The sequence below is a fragment of the Agelaius phoeniceus genome, chromosome 3, assembly GCF_051311805.1.
Source record: "Agelaius phoeniceus isolate bAgePho1 chromosome 3, bAgePho1.hap1, whole genome shotgun sequence".
NCBI lineage: Eukaryota > Metazoa > Chordata > Aves > Passeriformes > Icteridae > Agelaius > Agelaius phoeniceus.
Window position 1 is genome coordinate 22011319 of NC_135267.1, and position 16660 is coordinate 22027978.

The following is a 16660-nucleotide window of genomic DNA, read 5'->3' on the forward strand; positions in this document are numbered from 1 at the left end:
ATATTCTAAGTACAATTAGGAAACTGTTTCCTAATCTGTTTATCAAGACTCCAAATCTGTCCAATAAGACAAAAAGCAGCAGCTTGGAATTTGATCTGGGGCCCCCTGATCTGTTTGGTTTTTTTTGCAAAGAGGAACTATAATAAAGGGCCAGGGACCTGGAACACAGCAGTTTCTTTTAACATATTAGTACTGACTGTGATAGCATTATAATGAAGACAGGTAAGAGAACTTCTCCCCTGTTGTTAATTATGTGGTAAATAGGTGTCCATTTCCAGGTGGCCACCATGTAATGTACAAGAAGCTTGGAGAATTAATTTCAACCAAACATTTTGATACTTCTTGCATTCTGAACTTGGTGATGTGAATACAATTAATTTTGATTAGCAGATCATCAGATCCAGCTAGGAGATCCTTGTAACCCTTGTTTCCATCTTACGTAAAGCTCAATTTTATATAAATAATATTTTTAAGCATTATTTAACCCTAAACTGCTTGTTTATATAAGTTGATGAGGACTGATCTCATAAAGTGTAGTGTCTAAAATCCATATTGCTTACTTGTCTGATTATCTTAAAATTTATTCTGAAAAACAGAGTTAGTGTTATAGTTACTTAAAATTAGTATTAATATATTCTGGAATAGCAGCATATATATATATGTAAATATATATATAAATATATATATATATATACATATAAGAGACTTGCTTTATAGATGCACCCTCTGAACTTTCTGGTGTGTACACATACAAGCACAGCTACCCACTCACACACATTGGTGAGCAAGATCAATAGGCCTATTATCTGACTCTGCACCATTATGGAACAATAAAAGCATCCCTTAACCAATTATGCAGCATAAATTTGTATTAGTAGCAGTTGCATCAATCAGTGCTACAGATGACATCTAACAAAACAAATAGAGACACATTTTGTTCAGATTATTAAATGGATTGGAAAGGTTAATAATAAGCCTTGAGCCAGAAAATGTTATAGACTGATTTTTTCCCCCTCTCAGTTATATAATGCAATATTTCAAAGTGCATTTGTCTCCAGAAAAATAATTATCTCAAAAAACACTTTCTCCATGTTATCATACTTACCCTTTCTTTTCAATGTCAGTTCTGTGTGATTAAAGCAATTTTCCTTTAATGCAGTAGTATTTGTAGAGGAAGCTAATTAGTTAACTTGTGGATCCTATTATCTATAATCAGATAGTTTCTAAGCTGCAATTAGTTGCACCTTTTAAGACCCACTGAAAGTAACACAATTGCTTAACTGCTTGGAAGAGCCTGAGGTTATGGGAGTAAGTGAAGTGATATAATTTGCCATTCTAAAACATTTTATATTGATTACTCATGTAAAAGGAGTGAATTTTCAAGGCCAACACTTGAGAGTCAAACAAAGAATTTTTGTTTGTAGTGTTGTATGTCTAATTTCCAAATTGCAGGAACTAAGAGCATAGAACTTCCATTATGTGTCTACGTAGTAATTTTTTTTCTGAGCACAGTCACACTTTATCACTGTAAAGACTTCCAGGACATGGTATATCTGTGGTTCCAGTTTGGAGTGGGATGAGTTATATGCTGAAGGATCCTGGGAACTACTCAGTTGCAAAAGCTCAGTTATCTAATAGTGCACCTAAGGTACTCCTCCTGGCTTACAGCTGCTACCCTGGGCCATGTGAAATGGCAATAGACATCTACATTCAAAGCACTGTGGGCCACCCCTTGCTTCCCTCCATCAGCTGGAACAGGAACAAGGGATAACTGTCTCAGCTTGTTCCTGCCTGTGTTGGTCAGATGACCCCTACACTGAAAATCTTAGGAGCAAACTTTGTAGGGCTTTAGAATTATCTATTTCCTAGAAATTCAATAAATCGTTAATATCACCTACCTTCACAACTTTGAAAGCTGTAGTTTAGTCAAATAAGCAAAGTAAATATATTTAGCTCCTTACTATTAGTTAACAGTCAAAACAATCAGTGTGAAGTCATGATTGCTCTAGAGTTGGATGTTCAATATTTGAAGAAACAGTCATATTACCTTTGATTTGGAAGGAGCTTTTCCCAAATTAGGCAGTTTGATAGGCAGAACTGAACTTTAAAAATATGCAAATACTTAATATACTTTTATTAAATAATGTAATATTTTTTAATTTTTCACTGTCTGTTCTGATAAGAATGTCAATACTGAATTCTTAGCAGCAGCTTCTGAACTGTACATTTTTCTTACCAGGGTCCAGGGAGACAGAATAGGAGTATGCAAGGCTAGGAATGATATGTTTTGGTAATGAACCTATATTTCAAGATTTCTAGAAAACTCAGCAAAATTCTTTTTCTACACTGAGCCTTTGCAACAGGACGGCTGTGCTGTCTTAATTTTATTTCTGAGGTGGGAGTCTACCTGAAAACCATTACCCCAGAGTGCTTCAACACAGATTTTAGGCTTAATAACTGCTCTCTTAGAAAGCAAAATGAGCAATCTCTGAGCCAACATCTTCCTCAGTTTTAGCTGGAGAACGTAAAGTGCTGTCTTTTGCCTAGATTCTAGAATCGAATTCTTGGAATAATAAAAAAAAAAACATATGTTTTTGTGAAACCAGTGACTGTATAATAGATTTCACACTTTGAAAAGTCTTACAGTTTGTAATCTAGACTGAGGAAAATGATTTGATGTCTTTTCATAGACCCATGTTGAAGCTCTGACCCATCTGGCTTTGTACCACAGGTCTAAACAGTTCTTTAGATTTGCTAGAGCTATTGGTCCATTTTCTAAAATATATAATTAATTTTCTAGCAGCTATGATTTTACCTTTCAGTTCTGTTCCTCTACCTACTGTAATTGCAGCCTTTTTCAGAGCAAGGTCATCTCATATTATTAGTAGATTTTGCTGTTAAGGACACAAAATTTCATTCCAGAGAGACGATTCTTCAACGTTTAAGTTAGTATCTTACCAGTTATTTCCTATATACAGAAAGCTTCTGTGTAAGTTTCCAGTTTCTAGATAAAGGACAGGTAAATTTATATTGGATAAAGCTGTAAGAGTTCTAAAAAATTTTTAGTTTGGCCAGTGTCCTTGTTCCAGCTTATTTGACAAACTGAATATTCCACTTTAAGTGGCTCAGAACAGGCCTATGCATTTTCAATTGAGATTTTGGGCTTTTAATTTGCTTTTTGGAGGTGTCACTTGAATAGATGAGTGTCTATATTTAGGAGTAAAAAATTCTTTCTGTACATCACTATGGTATGTCACAGCCTGTGGATAATTAGGTAAAGCAAACTCTCTCATGAAGAGGAGATTATGTTGACTTTTCATTTGGTAGTGTGATGCAGTCTTAGTTGCTTGATAGTTATCACAAAAAGGAAAACATTTTTTAGAAGTAATCATACTGAATGTATAGGTGTACTGATTATATAAATAATACTGTAAATTTTAACAGTATTCCTTAAACTGTCATCTGAGATGTTAGGCTGCAGAAATGTTTTCACACTCTACTTATGTACTGATTTTTCTTTATTCCCAGGTCCAGTCTGTGTATGACATTGCCCAGTATGAGAATATTTTTCTTTTGTGCATGATTCTGGAACAACTTCTTCAAAATGAGACAGAAGAAAGTAACATTTCAAGCTCAGACTATGGAGGAGAAGAAAAAATCAAATTTTTGAAGAATCTTGATCAAGTTATTCTTCATCTCTCAGATGAATTCCCTTTGTTTTCTTTATATTTGTGGAGAGTGAGTGTTCTTTTGAACTCAGGTCAAATGCAAATTGATTAAAACAAGCAACCTACTTTTTAACTATACATTTCTTGTGGGATTGCATTGGAAAATTTTTGAGCTAGACAGTGATATTGTCCTTATTGAAAAACATTTACTTTAAACTACTATTCTATACAGCAATTGCAGAGATAATGCAATTTATTTCCAATTCTGAATATAGAAAAAGTGTAATAATCCAGGTGCCATTTTCAATAAATGCTGTTTCTTGTAATAGAAAAGAGTGTTTTGGTGTTTGTCCACACAGTGAAAATGGAACAAAGAAAGTTGTTTCAGGTGCTGTTTGAAATAAACACTATGAATTTTAAAGTACAGTCATAATATGTGTGTAGAGCTTCCAAGCTAGGAGACTAATGCCTCTCCTGTAAGAGTTGTGTAGTTTCTCTATGACTTAGAGACAGTGTCTGGTTGGTTGAAATAAAAATGGTAATTTTAAACTTGATAACTTATCAGTAAAAAATCTTACAGGACAGAGTTTGTTACTGATAATCAAATGAGTCATTACTTGAGCAAAATAAAACCTGGTGCTCAGTTTCACAAATTTCTTACATTCGTTGTATACTGCTTGGCTTTACTTGTGTCTGCACAAGTTTAGGTACAAGAGGCCTAATTCACTCTGAGCTGAGTAATGATTTCAGAGAAGTGTAACTCATTTAATGGTTATTTTAAAGCTTTCTGTTCAAAATTAATGAATCTTTCTAAAATCCCCTTTGATATATTTACATATTATCTGATATTTAATGGGGTTTTTTTTTCTGTGTGATGGTATTATATGCATAGTAATAATAAAAGTAACATATTTTAACAGAAATTGTCTTAAAAGGTCCTTTAAAGTGTGAGCTCAACAATATCTTAACTGAACCGTAGTCTTTGATAAGTCTAATGGCTAACTATTATAATGAATTTCTCTTTTTTTCTGTTAGATAAACAAGATTTTAGTTTTATTATGTCTCCTAGAAGTGTATATTCACTATAAATGCAAAACATTTTGAGCATTAGTCCTCGTCCTTCCCCTTGAACTTGTCAATCAATTTTTATGACAGGAAAATTCTCTGAAACACCAGTATCTTGTTAATTTGAATGCATTTATTTTTTAATAAAACTCTTCTCTTTATATATATGTAAAATACATTGATATTTAAAAAGCTTTGATGGTGAATTAGCTCCCCAGAGAGTGTTTCTTAGTTAAGACACTGGCCCCCATTCTCTTTCTTAAACTTCCTATTTGATATGTCGTATGGTAACCTTTGTTTAATGCTTTCTTCTAGCTAACTTTCTTCCAACAGAAATGCTTGATTTGCAAAACAAGCATTTCTGACTAGTCACATGAGAAAAATCTGATAAGTTTAGCCAAACTAAAGAAAATAAGTCAGTGTGTAAGTTTGGTAGCCACTCAGGAACTGTGCCCTTTTTGTTGCTGCTTTACTTGTTTGTTTGTTTGTTTCATTATGGTGGAGGATCAGTTCTTCCTTCTCCCTCCACAGCACTGAAAGCCTGATTGCAGAAACAAAAAGGAAAGGAATAAACAAAATGAACAATTATCTAACTCATATAATAATTTTTATTTTAATTTTTTCAAAAAAAGCTTCATTCAAACATAGTAAGTAACCAAAAGATACAAAATGCAGAAGGATATTGACATCTTTATAATGGCAAAATGTGTAGTTTCAAGCCTGGTATTTGAAAGAAAAGTTTCAACCCTAGATTGCATACCATATTTGCTCATTGATTGGCAAAAATTATTTTTGTTGTTAGTAAAGCAACTCAGGCAAAAAGGGACACATATTTTCTTCTTATTCATAGCTCTTTCTCACCAGCAAGCTCTCTAGGCCACTAAAAAAGCAATGGATATTTTGGGAAATTTATTCATCCTTGGTGAATTTTGAAATGACTGCTCACTTGAGACATGATTTTTGAAATATGTTATTTCACAGCATACAGAAAGACAAGGTTTTGTATCCAGAGATGACACTACTACATGGCACTTTGACAGGGATTTGGAACCGCTGCACCGCTTTGAAATTGTTGAGGCAGATTGAGAGTTCCCCTTGCAGTGCCATTGCAGCAATCTAGGCACACACTCACCTCTCTGCACTGTAAACTGGTCAGCTCCGCCCTCCTTATCTGCTTAGTGCAGCGTTAAATAGGGCAGTGAACCACATTAGTGAACACCTCAGCTTTGGTGTGGGCAATAACCCCAGTGATCAGAATACTTGCTAGATTGTTGTCTCTTGTTTCTTGGAGATTTTTCACTAAGAGGGGACTTGCCTCAAGATGAAAATGCACAAAGGTAGACTTGTACTTTTAGATGTGTCCATGTGGTTGAGATATCTAATCTACGAAACAAAGTGTTTTGGTCTGGGTATCTAGCTGTTACCCCAAAGGACTGCAGATCTTCTCTAAGTCTTGTGTCATATTTCCTCTCTTCATGTAGATGCCTCTGATACCTTGAAGCATCTTTAGTGGCCCTGTCACTTGAAAGTGTCTGTTTAGACAACCAAACAGTGATGATAGCATGAGCTTAGATATGGAACTCACCACTACAAACATGCATTAAGGTGTCTTAACCTGAAAACTAAACCCCCACATTTGTGATACCTTATATGTTTTAGTAGGAAATCCTAACTTTAAATCCCTGCTCTTCAGACAATTTCTGCTCTTATCCAATGACTATCAGATTTAATTTGAGTAAACACCACTGTCTTTAGTTTTGAAATTACCAGGATGACTGAGATAGTCCTTGGAGGATTTGCAACCAGGTTACAAGAAACCTGCCTGCAGGTTTAAACAAAGTCTTCAAGTACTTACTAAGTAGGTTTGACCATGTCCAAGTTTTACCTGTCTGGCCTCCAGAGAGGAATACCAAATCCAGAGAAAGTGCTCTTTGCTGAGTGTAGACTGTTGGATGTCTCAAAAGAACGATCTCAAGGTCTGATGTGCTGAGCATAACATCTCATAGACTTAAAGAGGGAACACTGAAAATAATTTGGTCTGACCTATCATTGTTCTCTGGAGTGTTTTACATTATTTACCCTTGGAGTTTTAAAATGAACAGTTCAAGGATGTTTCTTTTGTATTGCACATCTATTTTTCTGTAAATACATGTGCTTTAGATGTTGACAAAATGCAATTGTTCTGCAAATGTAAATTGTTCAGCCTTATAAAAACAAATGTATATATAAGCACAGACAGTTAAATTATATATTTATGTGGTTGAATTACCAATACTTATTTATTAGTAGCCTAATAACAGTTTATGATTTTATAATTTGTTGTTCTGCCACCTTCGTAGCTTTCTGGGTGACTGACTTTCATGCCTGTCTCTATCTGTTTTAAAAAGAATTTTGTGGTAGAGTATCTCGTTTTACAAAAATAGAAAAATTATGAGACAAAGAAAATAAATTTTTATTCTACTGCTTCTTCATTGACTGTTCTATTCCCTGAAGAGTTTTTCATGCCTACTAAATGGCAGCAGTGGGTGGGATTTTGAAGTAGACTGTCTCAGAATGTTTTTGTAAACTTTGTTTGGAATTTTTTCATAATCTGTTCATAATTTATTGATTTTACAAGTTATTGCTTATATATGTTGGTAACTGTGAAAATGGAGCTGTAGCTTATTTTAATGCTGTAATAATATTTTTTTCATTCTGTTATCTATGCACTACTGTCTGATACAGTTTGTAGTTTACGGTGGTGCAACATTAGCTGATGTTCACAGGATCATAGGAAAATCTGGGTTGGAGGAGACTTCAAGATCTCTAGTCCAGCTTCCTGCTTCAATCAGCATTAACTGTGGGATCAAATCAATGTTGGTTAAATCAATGTCATCTGTTGCTATTTCAGTATTCAGTCAGGTATTGAAAACTCTCCACTAGGAGATGGAGCCTGGATCTGCTCTTTCGCTTGGCTGTCTTCATGGTGAAAAAATGTTCCCCTGTGTACAGTCTGTCCTGGTATACAGTTACTTCATTTATCATCAGTGTCTTATGTCTTTTCACCACCCAGAGCCTGGATCTGTCCCCTTGATATCTTTCCCATAGGCACTGGCAGCTGCTGTTGGGTCCCCCTACAACCATCTCTTTCCCAGCTGATCAGGTCCAGCTCCCTTAACCCTCCTGGCAGGTCAGATGCTCAAGGCCCAGACATTTCAGTAGCCCTGTGCTGAATAGCTTCAGTTTATCCACATCTTTTTACTGGGGGCCCAAAATGGGCAGCAGTATAGCTGCAGATTAACAGGTGCTGATTAGAGGGAGGTAATCCCTTCTGTGCTCCTGCTGGCACAGGCCAGGATGCCCGTGGCTCTCATCACTGCCACGGGCACTGCAAGCTCACAATCAGTGCCCACTTCATTGCCCACCAGGGCCCCAAGAGCTTTGCCTGCACAAATGCTGTCCAGCCAGGCACTCCCAACCTGTATCACTGGAAAGAAGACTTCCTTCCCAGGCTGGGCACTTTGCATTGGTCCTTCCTGAAGTGCAAGTCTCACTGATCAGCTTGGGAGAGTAGTAGTAAAAAACTACAGTTAGATAAAATCAGAGGACTACATTAACATTAGCATCTTACTGTATTTCAGTTTAATAATGAAAAGAAGGATGAGTTTTAAAGTATTTTTAATTATTCATAATGCTAAGCACAAATACGGGAGAAGCAAAGGATGTTTGTTGTGTTTGTTTTCATTCCCTGAGCAGCTGTCCATATATATATGCTTCCCTTTAGAACTCAAAGTTTTATTGATTTTTTTGCTTCTATAGCTATATACTTCTAGCTTTCCTGGATTGTGGTTTTTTTGTCTGTCACATGCCAGTAAGGGTTTTTTTCTGTTCTGCAGTTCTTAATTGCCTTGATTTGCGACAGTTTCTGCAACTTCATCCAGATGGTCTGTTTCGCTTAGGCCTTTATTAAATCAGCTCCCCCTTATGTAAATTGTTTCACCTTCTTTATCTTCTAGTTTTTCCTATTTTGCATATAAGTAAATTTACTTGGTCTGCACCTGCTTCTTTAATTGAACAAACAAAGTTAGTTTACAGCCTTGCTTTAATTAAGCCATTCTTTCAGTATGGTTTCTTCTAAACTTGCTGATTTCAAATTCATCTTGAATTTTTAGGGGTTATGCCACCCTTAAAATAGTTATACTGAAGAGAGGCTCATCCTTGAGAAGAGCTCTCTTTGCATATCACCTGTTTACCAGGCTTAAGTTCATATTTGAGACAGTCTTTCAAATTTTACCTAAGGAAACATTCCCTGCAAACCAGTAACATCCCTCAGTGAACAGAAATAGTTTCAAGACAAGATCTTTGTTTGGGGTTCTTTAAAAGGGAACAACCTTTTTTCTTTGCTTATTCTCATAAATGCCAGTGATTCATGTGACTTAGGCCAACTCTGGCACCTTACAGAATTCAGCTGTTTAGTACATGTACCTTAAAAAGCAGCACCCACGCACTCATCAACAATTTCTCTGGCACATACAGGAAAAACTTACACTACAGATTTTAGCAGTGATGCTGGTTACTCCTCTAAGATGTCCCAGCAATTTCTTGTTTTCTTCTGTTAGCTGCTGTTTCTGGTTCTGTAAAAGTGTAGGGATTTTTTTTTCAGTTTTAATTACTGAATTTACTTATCTTCTTTGAAGACTTTCCTTCCAGCTTGTCGAGACTGAAATTCGTTTCTGTCCTCCAGAGTAGCTGACCTCCCCTGACCCCAGCATGATGACACCTACAAATTTCATAAGTGCACTCTCTGATGTATTCAGCTGAGCTTGTACAGTCAGAGGAATATTATGAAGTAAAATCTCTGGAGAAAACAACAGAAATTTAAACTCCTGTAAATGACTCCTCTGTTCTGAAAGAAGATAAAACATTGAAAGCAAAGGTACCATTACAAGGCAAATACAGAGCCTAATCTGTTTTCTTGCAACATAAATGTGCTCCGTTGCTTTAGTGAAGCATTTACTTTATGTTTCTGCTGAATGCAAGAAAAAATTGTGTCAGCCTAATTTTTTGTTATCTTTTTGACATTAAGAATTGACAAGAAGGAGAGCTGTAAACAACCACAGAATGCTGTGAACACACTTCTGTACTACACCTTTTTTACTTGATGAAGATACTGGGTCATTTCTGACCTTTACAGCTCTTCATTCTGTCTTCCTCTGCAAAGTTGTTACTTTTGGCCATTGTGTATTCTGAGCTTGGTCTTTTGAACCAGGGATCAGGAAATACATCTTGAGCCAGAAAAAGAAAGAATGGAAGATTAATCTTGTAGCTTACTATTTTTCTTAGAGACTGACTCCTTTGAACTCTTTTTTCTTTTGGAGGGATAGGATGAGGGTGGAAAGAAGACAGCACATGGGAATTCTCAATGTGTATTCAGGATTTTTACAGGGTATCAAGATACCTCAGTGGTACCTCAGTGGTACTCCTTATTCATGTGGTAATGAGTCCTATCAAGATCAAGGTTCTTCAGGCCTTATAAACAACTGAGTGTTTTTCAGCTGATCTTTCAATTTATTTTAGTAGCCATCCACAAAAACAATTCTAAGGGTTGAGATAATTCCACATTAACTTTACTCTGAGTCTGTCTTACCCTCACAATACATGGCAACAAGACAGATGAGAAAAAGAAACAAAAAGATGAACTTCGATGAGACCTCCCAGAAAGTGCAAGCTCCAGTGAAATTTTCTAAAATCCTTCAGCAGTGTGTCATCCTTCTATGGGTCCAAGCAGCATGAGCGAATCATGCCTTTCAGTATCCTTACTAGTAGGTTGGAGGGAGCAGTGGGTTTGGATCACTAGGGCAGGAACCTGGACACTTAGCAGGTAATTCACTACTGGTCTTCTTTATAAAATTAAGCATAGTCTGCTTCCTAAATAAAAAGTCATTTGCAGGTTTTTCACGTGTGTTTTGTAAAAAAAGAAAAAAAATCAACCCCTCATAACTAGGCAATGTAAATTGCTAATGTCCCATTTGATTTTTTTTCTGTTAGCTATCACTTTTTTAAGGCAAACATGCCGACTATTTCAAAGGAGACTTTGTTTTTCTCTTTTTGTTTTTATATAAAATGCTCCTGTGACTAGAGAGAATTTATAAGAAACTATGCAACTCTTTAAATGTTAGGCCACTACCATTAGAATGTAATAGATTTTTTTGGTAGGTTTTTAGTGCAGCAATTTGTTCTACTTTTCAGAAAACAGATTGTACTCTTTGAGCTGTCAAAAGTCTACTCATATATTAGAAGCTAATAGAAGCACAAGGGAAGCCTGTTCCACATGGATCCTACTACAAATTCCTTGTTGGACTAAGGTATGATTGCAAACCCCAGTCTGTGACGTTAATGTATACTCTTGAGCAGCATACTCAACTTCACTTTTTTCTTCCTAATCTTTACACAAACCAAAATTGACATCCCAAACTGTAAGAAGTAAACAGACTAAAACTTTAGGCTTCTGTTTGGCATTTCTAGTTTTTGCTCCAAATGAGAAAGAAAATCTACTTAATATTGTAGCTGTAGTATTAAAATCACTCAAGGCAGCAAGTGAAACAAATAAGTTAAAGAAATATGTGTCAGTTGTGTATCTCACCAGAATTATTTTTGACACTTTCTGGTTTTCCCACTCATTAGTTTTTTAGTAAAGTTGAAAAAGGCACTGGAGGCAGGTTGTACTCAAATCATTTCACTGCTAAGTTAATGATCCTGTTCCACACAAAGTTCCCTTATGGCTATTTTGAAATAAACTAAGGGGTTTCATTTTTAACAAGGGAAAATATTGATGGCTGAAAGGCATTGTTGTGTTCTGTGTCTAGACTGCACACAAATACCATGTCTACCCTCACTGTTAACACCTTCCCTCATGTCTTCAGCCTTGCTTAGGCAGACCATACAGTGACAGCTATCTGTACCTGTTTGGCAGTTAATGAGATGGAAGAAATTCTGAAATTGTGTGATCACCTTTAAAATGAAACAATTCCAAGGTCTTCTTACCTGTTTTAGTTTTGCAGGATCTTTCACCTCTGTTATGGTGGCTGCCGGCACATAGACCTAACTAAGGATTGGATTCTACATCCTTTATTCATGTTAACTTAGAGTGGGGTTTTTTGTTCCCATTCCTTGTTTATTAATTTTAACTTCAGGATGCACCCATGATGCAGGAATTAATATAAAAGCAGAAACATAAATCCTAAGCTCCTCAGCACTCTGCTCAAAGAGCAGAAAAGACAAAACCTTATAAATTACGCTGATGAATAAGGCTGTATAGTTTTTAGGGGGGCTTTATGTAGTTCTTCTGGATGGATTATTTTCAAAACCATTTTAAAGAAAAGGGCTTATCATAACCAAACTATCAAATCCACTTTCAAGCTCAGTGACTGAATTCACATCAGTAGCACTTTAAAGGAAGATGAGAAATTATAAATGAAAAAATATCTTACTGATTTCCAGACTGATAAATATATCAGAACATTTTACATGTTGTCTTGGCAATGTGCTACAAAGTGTTGATAAACAAGAATACATCCATTTAATATTCCTTGTCCCTGACAGATCTTATATTCTTCATTGGCTTTCATTTAACTCTCTACGCTCTCCCCTATGATTCAGTTTTTCCAGGCAGCATTATTTGTGTTGATATCCTGAGCTGATTTGATAATAACTTTCTGATAATGTTATTCTGCTTGGAGAGTAGTAATTCTAGCTGAGACTGTACCTGGTCTGCTTTGTGTAATTGCAATCTTCCTTGAGCATGTTGCAGCTGCTTGTACAAAAACACTGAACATTGTGCTAGATACATTAGACACTTAAGTGCACTAGCACTACTGGACAGGTTTGTGCTCTAAGATTTAGATGTGGAGATTTTTGATTTTTTTTCAGTGGAAGAAGTGGTTAAACTCTTCTAACCAGTCTCTGATCACACTTGTATAGGTGTTTGGTTAGGATGGCTCAGTCTGGCACAAATGTGCTCTTCATTTCAACTGAGATGGTTTTGATGTATGAAGAAGAGCAGTTCAGTTGGCTGTCATGATCCCAGGCAACTGCAGTCTAGAAGTAATTTTGTGAAATGACCTTTTCAGTAAGTTCAGATGCAGTCAGGAAAAAGTGTGTCTGCAACCTTACCGATTCTGGGCTCTCCTTTTCTCTTTGCATACTTAACAGTTTTCTCTTTCCCCCCTCCTCTTTTTAGTTTTCTTTTTGTGATAGACGGATCCTGTACAATTTGCATCACTCACCACACAGATGTATAAAGAATTATCTTAAGCCAATATGGCCTGTAGGGCTTCTCACAGATGCATTTGCAGTCTCCTGGTTCAAAAGGTGGCCCCAGAAGGCAGTAGTAAGGATATTTGTTCTTCTTATGCAGTATCCAGGTGGGTCATCCACCCAACTGTGGAAAATCAGTGATCCCTGTTCAGTCTGACATTTCAGCAATAGGTGATTTAACCTCTCTGTCCTGACACTCTCTAATTCACCAGTACAGACAAAGTCCTCAGGTTTCAAAGGTCATGCAGAGACTGAAATATATTTTTTGTACAGATGTGATTGTTGCCAGAAATTTGTGTGGATGTGTTATGCTTTGCCTAATATTTACTTATGTGTGTTTACCAATTCCACTGCAGGTTTGTGCCCTTTGCTTTAAATGTCACCTTACCCCGAAGGAAATGTCACCAGAGGTTCTCAGCTCTGCAGAGGGTGTCAGGAAAAGTCCTAGAGGAAGCAGGGCAGCAGAGCATTAGATGGGTAACAAGCCATGGGACCTGAACTTCCAGGAAAGAGAACAAAGGGAAGTCAAAGTAAAATGATTTCTGAAAAGTAGAGCTAGTCTGTGCTTCTGAAGCAGGTAGCATGTGACAGCTGGATCATAAATCAGCAGCTGGAGACAAGATACTGTCAAGTGCTGAAATCACTAGTATATACAAGATTATTTTCTTCCTGGGGACATTATTTTTTTTTCTGTTAATTGAAATTTTCTGTGTTTTATTTATTCCTCTGATTAATTTTGCCTGCTGATTTCTGCCACGTTTGTGATTTGCAAGGTCTGTCCTTATGCCCTCCCTATGTTTGAGAGTGTCACTAATCCGATCGCTGTTCCTTGTTGCAGATCACTTCTGACAGTATCAAACACTGCCAGTCCTGTCACCATCCTCCACAATACACTCCAGTATAGCTCTCTGCAGTCATTCACCTGCAGTCTGCATTATCTTTTGCTAATGATAGTCAGTTTTTTTGCTCAAGTAGTAGCGTGTCTGAGCCATGGGCAGACTTCCAAGGGGAAATTTAAATGACAATCCAAATAAGGTCCCCAAGGTAGAGAAGAACAAGCCAGGCTTAAAGGGGGGGGGATCATCAACGCTAAGACTCCTGCTGTATATTCAGATTCCATCTCCAGCAGCAGTTTAAATCTTTGATAATACCACTGGTCTTATCCATTTATCAACTCCAGAGTTTATCATCCTGAAGGAAATAGTAACTGTAAGGGGGAGCAGCTGACAGTAAAGAAATTAAGACTCAGGGGAGGGTAAATCACTCAGAAAATAAGAGTATCTTGGTTTGACCTTCAAAAAGACAGCTTTAGTGGAAATAGAGCCTCAAAGCATATGATGGAAAAAAGAAGCTTTTATAAAAATCTGTAACAATTCAAAAAGTTACAATAGGAGGTAGCTGTTTTTCAATAAAGGCTGTCTCCTGAAATAGCTGCAGCTGAATTATTACAGATGAGAGAAGCTGAAAGTGAAGATGGATTCAGTAGTGTGCAAGAAATTAAGAAGGTAAATAAACAATAAAAAATAAAAAGTATATTAGTGCAAATAATATTGACTTCTTCAGCTTTAATAAATTCAATAGGGATTATGATAAAATTGTGATTGTGATTGTTGTGAATTTATGTTAGTGTAGATTTCTCTTCACAGCATTTTGAAGATTAACCTTTACAGTGCTGATATCATCATGAAATCAGGAGGGGCAATTTTTCATTTACAGATGTTGAGATTAAGGAGATATATTAGAGTTAGTAGTGTATTTCTTGTAATGAAACTAATGTATTCTGGACTTTTATTAGAATTATCAAGCATTCTTTTTCTATTTTTATCTGGTTTTATAGAATTTTTTTCAAAACCCATTAACTTCATAAGATTAATACATGGAAGTAAGCAGATTTTGAAAATTTCATTTTAAGTTCTGAAAATTGAGGCCAGCTACACCCAGTAACAACTTCCACATATTGAAGTCTTCAGATTGCCCAAAATTTTAAAGATAATGCTCCTTTAGCATAGAAGCTCTGTAACTTACCAGGACAAAAATTGTGAACATACTGAATTGACCTGGGAATGATTTCAAAGAAAAAAAGTTAAGCATAAGATGGATCTGGAGTGAATTGAAAGTGCTAATATAAAATTTTGCTTTAGAGTTGTAAACCTTGAGTGCTGTGTTTAGTTCTGGGCCCCTTAGATTGGGAAGGACATTGAGATGCTTGAGCAAGTCCAGAGGAGGCACCAAGGCTGGTGAGGGTCTTGGAACACAATTCCTGGGAGGAACGACTGAGGGAGCTGGGGCTGTTTGGCCTGGAGAACAGGAGACTCAGAGGGGACCTTATCATTCTCTACAGCTTCCCAAAAGGGGGTTGTAGTTAGCTGGGGGTTGGTCTCTTTCTCCAGGCAGCAACTGCCAGAACAGGACAAAGTCTTAAGCTGCACCAGGGGAAATACAGGTTGGATATTAGAAAAAAATTTTTTACAGAATGGGTGATAAAGTACTGGAATGGTCTGCCCAGGGAGATGGTGGAGTCACCATCCCTGGATGGGTTTAAAAAAAGATTGGATGTGGCACTCAGTGCTGTGGTTTAGTTGAGGTGTTAGGGCATGGGTTGGACTCGATGATCTTGAAGGTCTCTTCCAACCTAGTGATTCTGTCATTCTGTGAATTATGAAATTTTGATAGTACTTTGCATGAAATATAATTTCTGCAGCTCCCCAGTTTCTCTTTTTTTTTTTCTGTATTGGAATCTTAGCTTTGAAATTCTCTTTTTAATTATAGACTGCGTTTATTTCTGGTTTTAAATGCATATGCATATGTACTTATGCTTTATATATACCTCACTTGTATATTTAATTTTATCTTAGACTTATTTCTTCTATATGCTGTAATTTTGTAATAAATTTTGCAAACTTATTAATGGTTATTGGTATTCCATAGCAACTGAAACTTCTATGATTTGAAGTGTGGTTAATCTTTGGTTTAAATCTTATAAGCAGCTGTTTCTCAGTTCTTCTTGAAATATGTTGGTCATTTTGTCTTTGGGGCCTCCAGTTTGAAACTTGAGATGTTTCTGCAGTCATTGTCTCCTAAGACAGAAAAGTGTCTGTCTCTAAGTTTGATTTTTTTTTCAGTAGCACTTGCTAGAGATCTGCTATCCATAAGTGTTTGTTCTTATGTAGAGTTTATGCTTACAAAGTTTGCACAGTATACTTGGATTTCTAGATTGCCTGTTACCTATTACCTTTCAAGATTGTTTTGTTTTAGCATTTGTATATAATTCCAGCTTAAACTCTGTAGATGTGCTTCACACCACAGTCAATTTGTCTCGTTCAGAAAATAATTATGTCCAACATAAGTATACAGCAAGATTGTTCCAGTACTTTGTGTTTGAAAAGGTTTTAGACTGCAAGTGGCTCCATAAAGTGCTAATAATTAAGGATTTCATTCAGCATATCAGATTGCATTAAGTTCAGCTCAGAGTTGTTTAGACATGTCAACAATTAATTCTATAGAAACAAACATTTTCCATTAATGAGCTGGAACCCACTAATATACACCTCTTTGAAAACATAAGCTGCAATTATACTGGTATGTAGTCCTCTGATGGAACAGTTAGAAAGTTTGTCTCTTTCTAAAAGCTT

General features: G+C 36.3%; 1 protein-coding gene across 7 annotated transcripts in view; it reads left to right on the top strand.

The window, feature by feature from the left end:
* MEI4 (meiotic double-stranded break formation protein 4) overlaps nucleotides 1-7251 on the top strand; it is a 132761-nt gene extending 125510 nt beyond the window's left edge. For 3 of the 7 annotated variants that reach the window (XM_077174846.1, XM_077174845.1, XM_077174847.1), the window contains one exon: nucleotides 3529-7250. In XM_077174846.1, coding sequence (XP_077030961.1) covers nucleotides 3529-3780 — 252 coding nt within the window. In that variant the 3' untranslated portion in view covers nucleotides 3781-7250. Of the gene's footprint in view, nucleotides 1-3528 lie in introns of all 7 variants that reach the window. The other 4 variants (XM_077174850.1, XM_077174851.1, XM_077174849.1 and 1 more) reach the window with 2 other exon arrangements.
* Nucleotides 7252-16660: the final 9409 nt, after the last annotated feature.